Below are 18,267 nucleotides of genomic sequence, written 5' to 3'. Positions count from 1 at the left end.
ACCATAGTATTCTCCTAGATAGGCTAAAGAACTGGGTTGGGGTGTCAGGTCTAGCACTAAAATGGTTTGCCTCTTACCTCAGTGAGAGACATTTCTCAGTGTCAGCTGGTCCATATAAATCCGACTCCGCCCCTCTGCACTGCGGGTACCACAAGGCTCGGTGCTGGCCCGTTACTGTTTGCCCTATACCTGATCCCATTGGGTCAGCTGATCAGAACATTCTCTGGCATCACATACCACCTTTATGCTGACGACATCCAGCTGCTTTGCTCTTTTAAACCGGAGCAAATGCAGTCCCTCAGCATCCTGATGGAGTGTTTAGCCGCCATCGGGGTTGGATGGCTAACAACCTCCTGCAGTTAAATGCAACCAAGACCGAGGTGTTGGTCATCGCCTCGATGGCACCACAGCCAGGGTACTAGAACATCTGGGCCCTCTCAAAATAATGTCCACCCAACCATTAAAAACCTCGGTATTCATTTGACCAGGCAATGCTGCTGGATAAACACGTCATGACTCTGAGTCGCAATTGCTTTTTCCACCTGCGAAACATCGCGAAATTGCGTTCCATCATCGCCCACTCTGAGATGGAAATGGCTATACATGCCTTTGTATCCTCCAGACTGGATTATTGCAACTCACTGTTCACCTGTCTAAACCAGGCATCCATAAACCGCCTCCAACTGGTTCAAAATGCAGCTGCCAGATTACTCACCAGGTCAAAGAAATCGTGTCACATTACCCCTATACTGGCTGCCCTACACTGGTTACCAATCCAGTACAAAGTACTTCTCTTTACCTTTAAGTCCATACACGGCCTCGCCCCCAGTTATATACATGACCTCATCATACAGCACACCCCCAGCCGGTCCTTACGGTCAGCTGACCAGGGGCTCCTGGCAGTGCCGCGCACGATTAAAAACAAAGGCGATCGGTCCTTTGCTGCAGTGGCCCCACGCCTGTGGAACACACTTCCGCAGGTGTTGAGAGCAGCTCAGTCCGAAAATAGCTTCAGAAATCAGCTAAAACACATCTCTACAAACAGGCATTTCTGGGTTAGGTTTCTGTGTGTTATCGGTTTTCTGCTCTCTATGTTTAATTTACTGTTTGTTGGTTTCTTCTACTGCGTTTGTGACTGCTCAAAAGTCTTGTGTACTGGAGGTAATGCACCCGCAATTTGTAATGTAGCACTGGCTTCTGCACCTTGCTGCTATGCTTAACATGATGATATTGATGATGTTGTACTGTTTTTACTGTTTTTATTGTAAAGCACTCTGTGTATTCGTACTGCGAAGGGCGCTATATAAATAAACTTTTACTTACTTACTTACTTACTTACTTACTCACCACAGAGACACCTGTCACTCACCAGAGAGACACCTGTCACTCACCACAGAGACACCTGTCACTCACCACAGAGACACCTGTCACTCACCAGAGAGACACCTGTCACTCACCAGAGAGACACCTGTCACTCACCACAGAGACACCTGTCACTCACCAGAGAGACACCTGTCACTCACCACAGAGACACCTGTCACTCACCTGAGAGACACCTGTCACTCACCAGAGAGACACCTGTCACTCACCACAGAGACACCTGTCACTCACCTGAGACACCTGTCACTCACCTGAGAGACACCTGTCACTCACCAGAGAGACACCTGTCACTCACCACAGAGACACCTGTCACTCACCAGAGAGACACCTGTCACTCACCACAGAGACACCTGTCACTCACCAGAGAGACACCTGTCACTCACCACAGAGACACCTGTCACTCACCAGAGAGACACCTGTCACTCACCTGAGAGACACCTGTCACTCACCACAGAGACACCTGTCACTCATCACAGAGACACCTGTCACTCACCTGAGAGACACCTGTCACTCACCAGAGAGACACCTGTCACTCACCACAGAGGCACCTGTCACTCACCACAGAGACACCTGTCACTCACCAGAGAGACACCTGTCACTCACCAGAGAGACACCTGTCACTCACCTGAGAGACACCTGTCACTCACCAGAGAGACACCTGTCACTCACCTGAGAGACACCTGTCACTCACCACAGAGACACCTGTCACTCACCAGAGAGACACCTGTCACTCACCACAGAGACACCTGTCACTCACCTGAGAGACACCTGTCACTCACCACAGAGACACCTGTCACTCACCACAGAGACACCTGTCACTCACCACAGAGACACCTGTCACTCACCAGAGAGACACCTGTCACTCACCTGAGAGACACCTGTCACTCACCTGAGAGACACCTGTCACTCACCACAGAGACACCTGTCACTCACCACAGAGACACCTGTCACTCACCTGAGAGACACCTGTCACTCACCAGAGAGACACCTGTCACTCACCACAGAGACACCTGTCACTCACCTGAGAGACACCTGTCACTCACCTGAGAGACACCTGTCACTCACCACAGAGACACCTGTCACTCACCAGAGAGACACCTGTCACTCACAGAGACACCTGTCACTCACCAGAGACACCTGTCACTCACCACAGAGACACCTGTCACTCACCAGAGACACCTGTCACTCACCAGAGAGACACCTGTCACTCACTGAGACACCTGTCACTCACTGCTGAGACACCTGTCACTCACAGAGACACCTGTCACTCACCAAGAGACACCTGTCACTCAAGAGACCTGTCACTCACCTGAGAGACACCTGTCACTCACCAAGAGACACCTGTCACTCTCATCCCTAGTGAACTCTTCAAAGAAGACACCTTCAAAAAGACTCACCTGAGAAGACTTCTGGTGAGCTCTCTGCCTGAGTCCAAATGCTCCTTTGATGAAACTAATTATAACAACGAAGACTAAGAAGAAGAAACGTGAAGAAGAATAAGGAAGAAGAGACTCAAAGAGAAGACTAAGAGAAAGAGAAGAAGAAAGTGAAGAAGACCCTGGTAAGAATGGTGTTATTGGTGTTCTATGAATAAATGGTGAAGAAGACTTGTGTGTGTGCTCTGCCTGTGTCTTTGATGAAACTAATTATAACAACGAACAAACTGAGAGAATAAGGAAAAAGAGAAGAAGAAGAAGAAAGGAATCAAGTGGGCAAACTAATTAGAGTGTGAGTGTTATTCTATGAATATATGAATGTGTGGTGTGTGTGTGTGTGTGTGTGTGTTTCCGTGTGTATGTGTGTGTGTGGTATGTGTGTGTGTGGTGTGTGTGGTGTGTGCGTGTGTGTGTGTGTGTGTGTGTGTGTGTGTGTGGTGTGTGTGGTATGTGTATCTGTGTGTGTGCGTGTGTGTGTGGTATGTGTGTGTGTGGTGTGTGTGTGGTATGTGTGTGTGTGGTGTGTGTGGTGTGTGTATCTGTGTGTGTGCGTGTGTGGTGTGGTGTGTGTGGTATGTGTGTGTGTGGTGTGTGTGGTATGTGTGTGTGTGGTGTGTGTGGTATGGTGTGTGTATCAAGATCAAGATTCAAGATTCAAGATGTTTTATTTGTCACATACACACAGGGTGTGCAGTGAAATGAAAGTGGCAATGCTCAGCAGGAATGTGCAAGGGCAACAAGTACACACTATTTACAATAAAAAACAACACAATATTTACAAGTGTGTGTGTGTGTGTGTGTGTGTGTGTGTGTGCCTAAGAGGGGCAGTTGTGTGGGTCTATGGGGTCCTGGTGAGGTCGGAGTTCACAGTCCTGATGGCCTGAGGAAAGAAACTCCGTCTCAGTCTCTCTGTTCTTGCAAGCGTGACTACGGAGGCGCCTGCCTGACCGCAGCAGCTGAAACAGTCTGTTGTTGGGGTGGTGAGGATCCTTCATGATCCTGCCGGCTCTGGTTCTGCACCTCCTGGTGTACAAGTCCTGCAGGGTGGGAGTGTAGTTCCAATAGTGCGCTCAGCCGAACGCACCACTCTGCAGAGCCTTCCTGTCCTGAGCGAGCAGTTGCCAAACCAGGCTGTGATGCTTCCTGTCAGGGCGCTCTCTACAGCCCAGAGTAGAAGGACTGAAGGATCCTCTGGGAAACTTTAAATTTCCTCAGCTGCCTGAGGTGGTAGAGGCGCTGCCTTGCCTTTCTCACCAGAGTGTCTGTGTTTGTTGACCATGTCAGATCCTCGTGATGTGGACTCCCAGTATTTATACCCGCTCACCCTCTCCACAGTAGTCCCGTTAATCCCCAGTGGTGAGTACGTCCTCTGTTGTTGTGCCCTCCTAAAGTCCACAATCAGCTCCTTAGTTTTGGTGACATTCATGATGAGGCTGTTGTCCTGGCACCAGAGTGACAGATCAGCAACTTCCTCCAGGTAGGCCTTATCTGTGTGTGTGGGGTGTGTGGGGTGTGTGTGTATCTGTGTGTGTGGTATGTGTGTGTGTGGTGTGTGTGGTGTGTGTATCTGTGTGTGTGCGTGTGTGGTGTGTGTGGTATGTGTGTGTGTGTGGTGTGTGGTGTGTGGTGTGTGTAGAGGCGGTCGGTGGATTAACGCGCAGTTTATCCTAATGTCACTTTAGGCTATTTTATTGTATCACAGAAAATGAAGTAAAACTCTTTAACAGAAAATAAACCGTCTTAACCAGGGGTCCCCAAACTTTTTCCTGAGAGGGCCACACAACGTTTCCCTTGTCTGCTGGAGGGCCAGCCGGGGGGGGGGGGGGGGACAAAATGCTTCTGCGGGTGACTGATGGTTGTTTCGGGGTGATAGAGAAGAAGAATGTGTCGGACTCAATGTCCCATCGCATGCCAAGAGCCCTTTCTATGGGCAGTTTGTCTTTGTCGAGGTCGAGATCTTTGACCTCTTTTGCTCTCTCCTCCGCTGGAACAGAGGCAAGGACTGCTCGACTGTTACTGGTCCATTTGGTGAGTTTAAATCCACCTGTGGTGCAGACTGATCTGAGCTCCTTCACCAGACAGATTGCTTGACTCTCGCTTGGGACGGATTTGAGGCAGTCGTCTACACAGAAGTTGTGACGAATGGTGTTGACGACTTCAGGACTACACTTTCCTTCATTATCAGCTGTCCGTTTCAGTGCTTTGGCACAGCTCGGTGATGAGACCGCTCCAAAGAGATGCACCGTCATCCGGTACTCTGCTAGCGGTTGGTTGGTGTCACCATCTGGCCACCACAGGAATCTAAGGAAGTCCACATCATCTCTAGGTATTCTTACTTGATGGAACATTCCTTCTATGTCTCCCATCACTGCTACTGGTTCCTGTCGGAATCGGAGGAGTACACCCAGCAAGGTGTTCGTAAGGTCGGGACCCTGCAGCAGCTCACTATTCAGGGAGGTTCCTTGGAATGAAGAGGTACAATCGAACACCACCCGGATTGTCTTCTTTCTTTTGTGGTAGACACCATGGTGGGGAATGTACCACAGTCTTCCGTCTTTCCGGGGGAGTTGTTCCTCGGGCACTCTTTCTGCATGCCCTTTCCTCAAGACATCACTCATGAAGCTGTTATAGTCTTTCCGAAAGGCTTCATCTTTCTGGAATCTGCGGGCAAGGCCTAATACTCTTTGTTCCGCCACCTTCCTGTTGTTTGGCAGGCTGATGTTATCCTGACGGAACGGAAGTCGTAGTTCATAGTGGCCTTCTTTCCTTTTGACTGAACTGTTCATCACATGCAGGAATTTCTTGTCTTCAAATGAGTGTTCTTGTTTTTCATTGTAGGCCAGCTCTGAGAAGTCCTGGTTGTATTGTTGTATAAGGAGCTCTTCCAGCTTGGCCACTGATATTGGATGTTATCTGTGGTCGACCATGCTCATCCATAGGTGCAGTACTGCAGAGAGGTCCGTTTATAGTCCAGCCTAGGCTCGTCAGGACTGCGTAGGGCCCCTCACCTTGGCTACTGATCACTCTCAGTGGTTCCAGGGCCTTTGGGACATTTGCACCAATCAATAGGCCTACTTCTGCCCTGATGGGCCTCAAGTGGACCTCCTTTAGGTAAGACCATCCTTTTATGTCCATTTCCGTCGGAATGTTCTCTTGACTGACAGGAATGGCCTTTTGTGTGAAGACTTCTGGAAGCCCTATGAAGCTGTTGCCATCCAGGCTGCATACTTCCAGTCCTCTTATCACATGGGTCTTCACAGGCTTTTCATGACCCATTGTTCGGAGTAAGATCTGTTTTCTTTCCTCTGACAGACAACTGCTCCATCAGTTTTCGGTGACAAAGGTGGCCGTGCTTCCAGAGTCTAGAAATGCATATGTTTCTATCAGACAGCTGCCTTTATGGCTCTTTATCTTGACAGGTACCACTGCTAGCTTGTAGTCTGTGGTTCTGTCCCCTGTGTGTGCTGCTGATGACACCAGAGCAGTTTGTGCTGCCGATGAAACTTTAGCCATGTAGTTGCTCCTGGTGTCTGAAACCTGCTTAGCTGCTGGCTTGGTGTTTCCTGGAATAAAGTTCTCTATATGCAAGACAGTGGGGTGTTTCTTCTCACAGGAACGACACGTGAGACGTTTCTTGCATTCTTTACTCATATGACCTTTGATCAAGCAGGCAAAGCAGAGTCCATTTTTCTTTTGCAGCTCGACTTTCTCCTCATGGGGAATCTTTGTTATTCTTTCACATGTTTCCATCACATGATCTCCTCTACAGAAAGCACAAGGCTTGACGAAGGCGTCCATGGCTGTCCGGATGCCCTCTGGCCTGTCTGCCCCTTCCTGTGCCTTAGTGTTCTGGTAGGTTTCTGTCTTGGGTACAACAGTCGTAGCAAAGCTTTTCTTGCTGCTAGGTCTCGTATACTGTACGTCTCGCTTGGATATTCTCCCACTCGTGCTTCCGGCTGGGTCCTGTAGATCCCCGAAGACGGGATCTTGAATGATTCTGACCTGCCTTTCCATAAACAGAACCAGATCATGGAACTTAGGTCTCTGCTGTGTTCTTTCAGTGATGTCACATACAGCAGATCTCCATTTCTCTCGAAGCTTAAATGGAAGTTTGAAAACAAGTCTTTTCATGTTGGATGGCGAGTCCAGCTCTGACATGTATGGTAGGTCCTGAACTGCATTACCACAGCCTCTCAGATAGAGGGCGTAGCTATGAAGTGCTTTTCCATCCTCTGTGCGTATTTGGTTCCAGTTCAAGGCCTTTTCGACGTATGCAGATATGATTTTGAATTCATCGCCAAAGTGATATTTAAGTAGGCGCTTTGCTTCCGTTCATGTGAAAGCAGCTTTGGACGAGTTCCTTAGGCTGTCCAGCCGTATACTGCTCCAGGAAGTACAGTCGATCCTCGTTGCTCTTGGTCTTGTCCTCGATGTTGTGCTCGAAAGCCTTCATAAATGGCCTGAAGGTTAGAGGATCGCCGTCAAACACCAACACTTCCCTTCTTGGCAGTTTAGCTTCTTTCTGCTGTATCACGAGCAGGTCCGTCAAGTCCGTCTGTCTCTGTATGATGTTGGTGAGATCGATGCTCTGAGCTATTTCACGTCTGGGAGTGGATTCTCCTCGTCTGGGTGGTCCATCAGAAAGCACAGCTCTACGTGTGGGAGGGTTTGTCGGAGCCCTCGCTGGTTGCTCAGTTATTGGTCGGTGCTGAGTGTCCATCATTCTTTGTAAGGGGGTTTTAGGTATGGTTCCTGTCCATGCAAACTCCAGTTGTGTTAGACTTTCTTCCATTTTGGCAGATGCATATCTCAGGTTTTTAGTTTCTTTTCCAGATTCTGAGGCTCCACTTTCAAATTCCTCGAGGGCCTTTAGCCTTGCATCAGCCGCTGCAAGATCTGCTTCCAGGTCCAGGGATTCTATTCTTAAACTCAGCTGATGCTTCTCCGTTTCCAGTTCATGTTTCTTTTTCAGAGCTTCAGCTCTGGCCTGCAGAGCAGCTTTGTCTGCAGCTACCTTCATTCGTGCTGAAACCACTGAAGAAGATCTGGATCCTTTGGAACCTTTCGAGCTCCTTGAGCTGGTCTGTGAGACGCTGTCCCCAGCATCAACAAGACTTTGTGGGTCAGGCTGAAGTTTTAACCATCGATCCACCTCAGACATAAAAGCTTCATAATCCGCCATTTTGGGCTCTAACCAGTCCAAGTTTTCATTTGTTCTCACATCCTCACTCAGCAATAACTGACCAGAATGATGAGACTCTTTAAATTCATCCAGCAGTTTTAGAAATTCATTTGCAGCTTTATTCACAACGTCAACATCAGCACACTCTCTCATCATTGTTTTTATTTCATTCATGTTCCATGTGCAGTGTGAGAGTTTCCCTCGACGTGTCGCGCTGAGTGATTTAAATGCTTTCTTTTTTTGTTTATTCGATCCATCTCAATACTATCGGCTCCAGTGAGTCCCGATGCAGATCCTTCCGCCATTATTTCACTTTTCGTTCTCAGCCTTTAATTTTCGTTTGTGCAGATTTTTTCCAAGTAAGTCCGACTGTTTTTGTTGGAATATTCGTTAGTATTTTGTGGCTTCTTTATTTATTTATACTCGTTCGTGCGCATGTCCGCGCTTTGTTTCCGTGCAGCGATATTGATCCGCGGTGTCCTGCGACCTATAGTTTGATTGATTCCGTAATTTATAGGCAGTTTATGGATTCATTTGTCTGCTCATCAAACACTTCTTTCATTTCCTTCGTCCGTTTTAATGTTTGATCGTAACCAGGTCCAGAAGACGGCGCGTCCGCTCGTTACTCACGGTACCGGTGAGATCAGATTCTGGCTGCAGTCCAAATGAATCCGAAGCGACAGCGACTCCGGGCTTCACTCAGATCCACGTTGCTGGCGTTCTTTGTGGCGTTCAGAGGGTGTTTTTAACTTATTGTAGAGGCGGTCGGTGGATTAACGCGCAGTTTTTCGTAATGTCACTTTAGGCTATTTGATTGTATCACAGAAAATGAAGTAAAACTCTTTAACAGAAAATAAACCGTCTTAACTCTCAATGCCTTTCCAAGGGCGATATCTTAATACGCTTCTGCATGCGTCTCGTGCGGTGCGGTTAAAAACAATTTCCCTTCCGCTCTCAAACAAAACTCAGGTGCCGGCCATTTATAATGTCACGCCCACTGACATTGCGTCATCAAAACATGACCAAACAGACAGGTAAACACAAATCATATTATGGCTTCTACAAGGTGTGGTATGTGTGTGTGTGGTGTGTGTGGTGTGTGTGGTGTGTGGTATGTGGGGGGGGGGGGGGGGGGCTGGTAGAGGGAGTTCTCATTAAACTGAATATGACAGCAGCTGGGATGTTGATCTTCCTCACCCCTCCTCCCTCTCCTCTTCCTCCTCGCCCCCTGGTGGTTAGGAGAGAGAACGCAGCTTCCAAAAGGTCATGAGATGCACACAGATCATCGAGGAGGCGTAAATACTCGAGTGAGACGCCTCAACGGTGGTGTGTGTGTGTGTGTGTGTGTGTGTGTGTGTGTGTGTGTGTGTGTGTACCTGCAGCTTGCGCCCGTGGTCTCCGCTGCAGAGCGAGTTGAGGGACACTTTGAAGGTTTTCCACACCGGGTTCAAGTTATTCATCACCGTCTGAGAGGAAGAGTGAACACTGATGACGAGCTTCACAGAGGGGTGTGTGTGTGTGTGTGTGTGTGTGTGTGTACCTCTGTCCTGTACACCAGCTGCATCGTGGCGTCCTCGTTCATTCTGTATATTTCCATGAACGGATCAGATTTAGTGAAGAAATCCTAAAACACGTGAATAATTAAATGTTTTAATAAAACAACAACAACAACATGATAGTTTTAAAGTGTTTACGGCAACAACAACAACAATTTAAGTAAATAAACAACACAAAAAAGTGAGGTCATTTCTCTCTTTTTGTAACTGTTTGTTGAAGAAAATCTTAAACGCAGAATCAGACACAAAGGGTCTGAAGCTTGACCCGCCAGAGATCTATCACACACACACACAGACACACACACATATGCACACACACACACATATATATGCACATACACACACACATATACACACACACACACACATATACACACACACACACTCACACACACACATATGCACACACACACACACACGCACATATGCACACACACACATATGCACACACACACACACACAGATACACACACACTCACACACACACACAAAGATACACACACACACTCACACACACACATATACACAGATACACACACACACATACACATATACACACACACACAAAGATACACACACACTCACACATATATACACAGATACACACACACACACTCAGACACAAACACACACATACACACGCACACACATGCACACACACAAAGATACACACACACACTCACACACACATACAGATACACACACACACACACACACACACATGTATACACAGATACACACACATATATACATATACACACACACACACACACATATACACACACACACATATACACACACACATATACACACACACACACACACATACACAAACACACACACTCACACACACACACACCTTGTCGTCCAGCTTCCTGGCGCTGAATGAGAGCTCGATGTAGTCGTCGTCCCCTGTCAGCTCCTCAGCTGAGATCTGCAGACAAGAACCATCATGATGAAGATGATGATGATGAAGGCTCACCGTGATGATGGTGATGGTGATGATGATGGTGGTGATGGTGATGATGATGAAGGTGATGAAGGCTCACCGTGACGATGGCCTTCCCCACGGTGCCTCCAGGCCTCAGCAGAGCTTTGCACAGTTTCCTCTGGGAGATGATCTGAAGACACGAGAATGTTTACTAACGAACTAATAAACAAACAATGAAACATCAAAGACTGGATTCTGTTGGTCTGGTCTTCACATTTCCTGTGGGAACGTTGTGTACATTGTGTATGTTGTGTATGTTGTGTACATTGGTTATGTTGTGTACGTTGTGTATGTTGTGTACGTTGTGTACGTTGTGTACGTTGTGTACATTGTGTACGTTGTGTACATTGTGTACCTTATGTAAGTTGTGTACGTTGTGTACATTGTGTAAGTTGTGTACGTTGTGTACATTGTGTACGTTGTGTACATTGTGTACGTTGTGTAAGTTGTGTACATTGTGTACATTGTGTACGTTGTGTAAGTTGTGTACATTGTGTACGTTGTGTACATTGTGTAAATTGTGTACATTGTGTACGTTATTAAAATTGTTACGTTGTGTACATTGTATGCGTTGTGTAATGTTGTGTCGTTGTATTATCGTTGTGTACGTTGTGTACGTTGTGTAAATTATTATGCGTTGAACATTATTGCATTGTGTAAATTGTGTACATTGTGTAAATTGTGTAGTTATTATGCGTTATGTGTAAGTTGTGTGTACATTGTGTAAATTGTGTATACGTTGTGTACGTTAATGTACATTAATATGTTATTGTGTATACGTTATGTACGTTGTATCGTTGTGTATAGTTAGTGTACGTTGTGTATTGTGGCATTGTGTCGTTGTACGTTGTGTCGTTGTATACGTTACACCGTTGTGTTGCATTATGTACACGTGTTATATGTCAGGCACGTTATAATACGTTTTATACGTTGTGTACGTTGTGTACGTTGTGTACATTGTGTACGTTGTGTACATTGTTGTGTACGTTGTGTACATTGTGTACATTGTGTACATTGTGTACGTTGTGTACGTTGTGTACGTTGTGTACATTGTGTACGTTGTGTAAATTGTGTACGTTGTGTACGTTGCATGCGTTGTACGTTATGCGTTATGCGTTGTGTACATTATGTTATGCTGTTGTATGCGTGTACATAATTGTGTACATTATTAGTATCGTTGTGTACGTTGTGTGTACACGCATTGTGGCGTTGTGTCGTTATGTAAATTGTGTAAGTTGTGTACGTTGTGTACATTGTGTACGTTGTGTAAGTTGTGTACGTTGTGTAAATTGTGTAGTTATTATACATTGTGTGTATTGTACATTGTTGTATGCGTTGTGTACGTTGTGTACGTTGTGTAAGTTGTGTACGTTGTGTACATTGTCGTTATTGTACATATTATGTTATTGTCGTCACGTGTACATTGTGTGTGTTGTGTACTACGTTGTGCACGTTGTGCGTTACATTGTGCGTTGTATGCGTTGTGTAAGTTGTGTACGTTATTGTACGTTGTGTACATTGTGTACGTTGTGTACATTGTGTACGTTGTGTACATTGTGTACGTTGTGTACAGCATTGTGTAAGTATTGCTCAGTACATTGTGTACGTTGTGTACGTTGTGTAAATTGTGTACATTGTGTAAATTGTGTACGTTGTGTACGTTGTGTACGTTGTGTAAATTGTGTACGTTGTGTACGTTGTGTACATTGTGTAAATTGTGTACATTGTGTAAATTGTGTACATTGTTGTGTACATTGTGTAAATTGTGTACGTTGTGTAAATTGTGTACATTGTGTACGTTGTGTACGTTGTGTACATTGTGTACGTTGTGTACATTGTGTACGTTGTGTACATTGTGTACATTGTGTACGTTATTATCGTTGTGCGTTGTGTACATTGTATGCGTTGTGTACATTATTATGCGTTGTGTACGTTGTGTACGTTGTGTACGTTGTGTACATTGTGTACGTTGTGTACGTTGTGTAAATTGTGTACGTTGTGTACATTGTGTACATTGTGTACGTTGTGTACATTGTGTACGTTGTGTACGTTGTGTACATTGTGTACGTTGTGTACATTGTGTACATTGTGTACGTTGTGTACATTGTGTACGTTGTGTACGTCTGTAAGTTGTGTACGTTGTGTAAGTTGTGTACATTGTGTAAGTTGTGTACATTGTGTACGTGTATGTATATTGTGTGTACATTGTGTACATTGTGTACCTTGTTATATACGTTGTGTACATTATCGTACATTATGTATGTTGTGTACGTTGTACGTTGTGTACGTTGTGTCGTTGTGTACATTGTATGCGTTTTATAAGTATGCATTGTGTACATTGTATAAATTGTACATTGTGTATTGTATACAATTAGCCACATTATACGTTATATTGTAAATTATTACGTTGTCGCGTTATTGTCGTTGTGTACATTGTGTATATTTATTATGCGCTTACATTGTGTAAGTTGTCGTTATGTAGGTATGCATTGTGCGTTGTGTACATTGTGTACATTATTGTCGTTATTGTGTACAATACGTTGTATACGTTGTGTCGTTATTTACATTGTGTAAATTGTGTACGTTGTGTAGTTATTGGTTGTACATTGTGTGCGTTGTGTACGTTATTGTACATTGTGTCGTTATTGTCGTTGTGTACATTATTACGTGTATACGTTATTATTAATATATGTAAGTGTGTCACGTTGTATGCGGTGTGTACATTGTGTGCGTTGTGTTACATTGTATACGTTGTGTATGCATTGTGTACATTGTGTACATTGTATGCGTTATTGTACATTATGTACGTTGTGTACATTAATATGCATACGTTATTGTATATTGTGTACATTGTAGTAAATTGTATGCGTTGTTGTACGTTGTGTACATTATTATTACATTGTTACATTGTATACGTTGTGTAATTAATACGTTATTAATTGTGTGTACATTAATTGTATAAATTAATACGGTGTACATTGTGTAATTGTGTCATTGTGTACATTGTGCAAATAGTGTACGTTAAATTGTTACATTGTGTAAATATTGTGTATGTTGTGTACGGCTGTATTGTGTACATTGTGCCATTATACCGTTGTGTACATTGTACATTATATACCGTTAATGTTACATTATGTCGTTCTGTGTCGTGTGTAAGTTATTAATACGTTGTGTACATTGTACGTTAATGTACATTGTATATACGTTATAAATTGTATACGTTGTATGCGTTATTATTGTAAATTGTGTACATTGTTAATGATACGTTGTTACATGTATGCGTTATTAATATGCGTTAATTATACATTGTGTACAGTGTGTACATTACGGTAATCGTTATTATGATTGTGTACATTGTGTACATTATTACGTTATATGCATTATGTAAATTATGCGTTGTGTACATTGTGTACATTAATGCGTTGTGTACGTTATTATGCGTTGTGTCCGTTGTGTTATTGTCACGTTGTGTACATTGGTTTATACGTTGTGTAAGTTATTATTACATTATGCGTTGTGTACATTGTGTACGTTGTGTACGTTATGTATAGAATTATTGTCGTTGTGTAAATTGTGTACATTGTAAATTATTGTCGTTGTGTACATTATTAATACGTTGTGTAAATTGTGTACGTTGTGTACGTTGTGTACGTTGTGTAAATTGTGTAAATTGTGTATGTTGTGGTTATTATGCGTTGTGTACGTACATTGTGTACGTTGTACATTGTGTCGTTGTATATAGTGTGTGCGTTATTATGCGTTGTGTAAGTGTATAGTATACGTTGTATGCGTTGTGTACATTAATATACGTTGTAAATTGTATACGTTGTGTAAATTATTACATTAATGTAAATTGTGTCGTTATGTGTACATTATTACGTTGTGTAAATTGTGTATATTGTGCGTTATTATTACAATGTTATACGTTGTGTCGTTGTGTACATTGTGTACGTTAATAGCCGTTGTGTACATTGTATACGTTATTGTACATTGTGTGTACGTGTATACGTTCTGTAAATTGTGTACGTTGTGTAGTTGTGTACATTAATACGTGTCGTTGTGTACATTAATATGCGTTATTATACATTAGCAAGTTGTACATTGTGTATGTTAATTGTGTCGTTGTGTACATTATGTCACGTTATTGCATTATTAATACATTGTGTATTGGTTATATTGTACATTATTAATACGTTATAAGTGTATTTATTTGTGTACATTATGTATGGGGTGTGTCGTTATTACATTATGTACGTTATGTAAATTAAGTGTGTGTTATTATGCGTTATTGTAAATTATGTACATTGTTATTATGTTGTGCATTGGTTGTGTGTCGTTGTGTACATTATATGTGTCGTTGTGTACATTATACGTTGTGCACGTTGTGTAAATTATCGTTGTGTAAATTGTGTACATTATGTGCCTGTACGTTATTATGCGTTGTATGCATTTAACAATGTACGTTGTGTAAGTTGTGTACGTTGTGTACGTTGTGTACATTGTGTACGTTGTGTACATTGTGTACATTGTGTACATTGTGTACGTTGTGTACATTGTCATTATACGTTATTGTAAGCGTTACGTTATACGTTGTGTAAATTGTGTACATTGTGTAAATTGTGTACGTTGTGTAAATTGTGTACATTGTGTAAATTGTGTACGTATGTCATTATTATACGTTGTGTAAATTATGTACATTATGTAAATGTATACGTTATTGGCCATTGTGTATGTTGTGTGGTATACGTTGTGTCGTTCTATACGTTATTAAATTATGCATTGTACATTATCGTTGTACATTGTATCGTCTGTAAGTGTGTCACATTGTATGGTGTGTACATTATTAAGTTGTAAGTTATTATACGTTATTATGCGTTATTATCGTTGTAAGTTGTGTACGTTGTGTAAGTTGTGTACGTTGTGTACATTGTGTACATTGTGTACGTTGTGTAAGTTGTTTACCTTGTGTAAGTTGTGTACGTTGTGTACATTGTGTACATTATTGTCACATTGTTACTACTTGTCCCATGTACATGTGTGCTACGTTGTGTAACATGTGTTCTGCTTGTACTTGTATGTAACATGTATCTGACTTACCTGTCCCATGTAACATGTGTACATTTGACGTCTATCGTTGTAACATGTGACTTGACCATTATGTAACATGTGATTTTGCTCACTTGTCCCATGTACATGTGATTTATCATTGTTGTACATGTTGTGTACTTATTGTAGTTGTAACATGTGACTTGACCTATTGTAGTACATTGTGTATTTTGATCATACTTGTCCCATGTAACATGTGTATTTGTGTATGTGTCCCCATGTAACATGTGTCATTTGTTACTCTGTCCATGTCATGTGTCTCTGCTCTACTCTGTCCCCATGTAACATGTGATCTCTGACCTACTCTGTCCCCATGTAACATGTGATCTTGCTTACTCTGTCCCCATGTAACATGTGATCTCTGACTCTACTCTGTCCCCATGTAACATGTGTTACTTACTCTGTCCCCATGTAACATTGTGATCTCTGACTTACTTGTCCCCATGTACATTGTGTTCTCTGTCTACTCTGTCCCATGTAACATGTGATCTCTTGATCTACTCTGTCCCCATGTAACATGTGATCTCTGACTCTATCTGTCCCCATGTAACATGTGATCTCTGACTACTCTGTCCCCATGTAACATGTGATCTCTCTGGCTCTACTCTGTCCCCATGTAACATGTGATCTCTGACTCTACTCTGTCCCCATGTAACATGTGATCTCTGACTACTCTGTCCCCATGTAACATGTGATCTCTGACTCTACTCTGTCCCCATGTAACATGTGATCTCTGACTCTACTCTGTCCCCATGTAACATGTGATCTGACTCTACTCTGTCCCCCATGTAACATGTGATCTCTGACTCTACTCTGTCCCCATGTAACATGTGATCTCTCTGACTCTACTCTGTCCCCATGTAACATGTGATCTCTGACTCTACTCTGTCCCCATGTAACATGTGATCTCTGACTCTACTGTCCCCATGTAACATGTGATCTCTGACTCTACTCTGTCCCCATGTAACATGTGATCTCTGACTCTACTCTGTCCCCATGTAACATGTGATCTCTGACTCTACTCTGTCCCCATGTAACATGTGATCTTTTGACTCTACTCTGTCCCCATGTAACATGTGATCTCTGACTCTACTCTGTCCCCATGTAACATGTGATCTTTGACTCTACTCTGTCCCCATGTAACATGTGATCTCTGACTCTACTCTGTCCCCATGTAACATGTGATCTCTGACTCTACTCTGACCCCATGTAACATGTGATCTCTGACTCTACTCTGTCCCCATGTAACATGTGATCTCTCTGACTCTACTCTGTCCCCATGTAACATGTGATCTCTGACTCTACTCTGTCCCCATGTAACATGTGATCTTTGACTCTACTCTGTCCCCATGTAACATGTGATCTCTGACTCTACTCTGTCCCCATGTAACATGTGATCTTTTGACTCTCTCTGTCCCCATGTAACATGTGATCTCTGACTCTACTCTGTCCCCATGTAACATGTGATCTTTGACTCTACTCTGTCCCCATGTAACATGTGATCTCTGACTCTACTCTGTCCCCATGTAACATGTGATCTCTGACTCTACTCTGTCCCCATGTAACATGTGATCTTTTGACTCTACTCTGTCCCCATGTAACATGTGATCTCTGACTCTACTCTGTCCCCATGTAACATGTGATCTCTGACTCTACTCTGTCCCCATGTAACATGTGATCTCTGACTCTACTCTGTCACCATGTAACATGTGATCTCTGACTCTACTCTGTCCCCATGTAACATGTGATCTCTGACTCTACTCTGTCCCCATGTAACATGTGATCTCTGACTCTACTCTGTCCCCATGTAACATGTGATCTCTGACTCTACTCTGTCCCCATGTAACATGTGATCTCTGACTCTACTCTGTCCCCATGTAACATGTGATCTCTGACTCTACTCTGTCCCCATGTAACATGTGATCTCTGACTCTACTCTGTCCCCATGTAACATGTGATCTTTTGACTCTACTCTGTCCCCATGTAACATGTGATCTCTGACTCTACTCTGTCCCCATGTAACATGTGATCTTTTGACTCTACTCTGTCCCCATGTAACATGTGATCTCTGACTCGACTCTGTCCCCATGTAACATGTGATCTCTCTGGCTCTACTCTGTCCCCATGTAACATGTGATCTCTGACTCTACTCTGTCCCCATGTAACATGTGATCTCTGACACTACTCTGTCCCCATGTAACATGTGATCTCTGACTCTACTCGTCCCCATGTAACATGTGATCTCTGACCTCTAACTCTGTCCCCATGTAACATGTGATCTCTGACTCTACTCTGTCCCCATGTAACATGTGATCTCTGACTCTACTCTGTCCCGAAGGAACATGTGATCTCTGACTCTACTGTGTCCCCATGTAACATGTGATCTGACTCTACTCTGTCCCCATGTAACATGTGATCTCTGACTCTACTCTGTCCCCATGTAACATGTGATCTCTGACTCTACTCTGTCCCCATGTAACATGTGATCTCTGACTCTACTCTGTCCCCATGTAACATGTGATCTCTGACTCTACTCTGTCCCCATGTAACATGTGATCTCTGACTCTACTCTGTCCCCATGTAACATGTGATCTCTCTGACTCTACTCTGTCCCCA

The 18,267-nt window shown here is 43.6% G+C and overlaps 1 protein-coding gene across 2 annotated transcripts in view; it reads right to left on the bottom strand.

Annotated features, from left to right (window-relative positions):
- Positions 1 to 18,267, bottom strand: part of cpne4a (copine IVa) — a 54,708-nt gene that overhangs the window by 17,605 nt on the left and 18,836 nt on the right. For both annotated transcript variants that reach the window (XM_056443525.1, XM_056443526.1), the window contains exons 3-6: positions 10,604 to 10,675; positions 10,414 to 10,488; positions 9,539 to 9,622; positions 9,375 to 9,464 (exon numbers count right to left, since the gene is read on the bottom strand). In XM_056443525.1, coding sequence (XP_056299500.1) covers positions 9,375 to 9,464; positions 9,539 to 9,622; positions 10,414 to 10,488; positions 10,604 to 10,675 — 321 coding nt within the window. The remainder of the gene's footprint in view (positions 1 to 9,374; positions 9,465 to 9,538; positions 9,623 to 10,413; positions 10,489 to 10,603; positions 10,676 to 18,267) is intronic.

The sequence above is a fragment of the Pseudoliparis swirei genome, chromosome 22 (assembly GCF_029220125.1).
Source record: "Pseudoliparis swirei isolate HS2019 ecotype Mariana Trench chromosome 22, NWPU_hadal_v1, whole genome shotgun sequence".
Lineage (NCBI taxonomy): Eukaryota > Metazoa > Chordata > Actinopteri > Perciformes > Liparidae > Pseudoliparis > Pseudoliparis swirei.
Note: the sequence above shows the minus strand (reverse complement) of the source record. Positions and strands in the feature narration are given on the sequence as shown.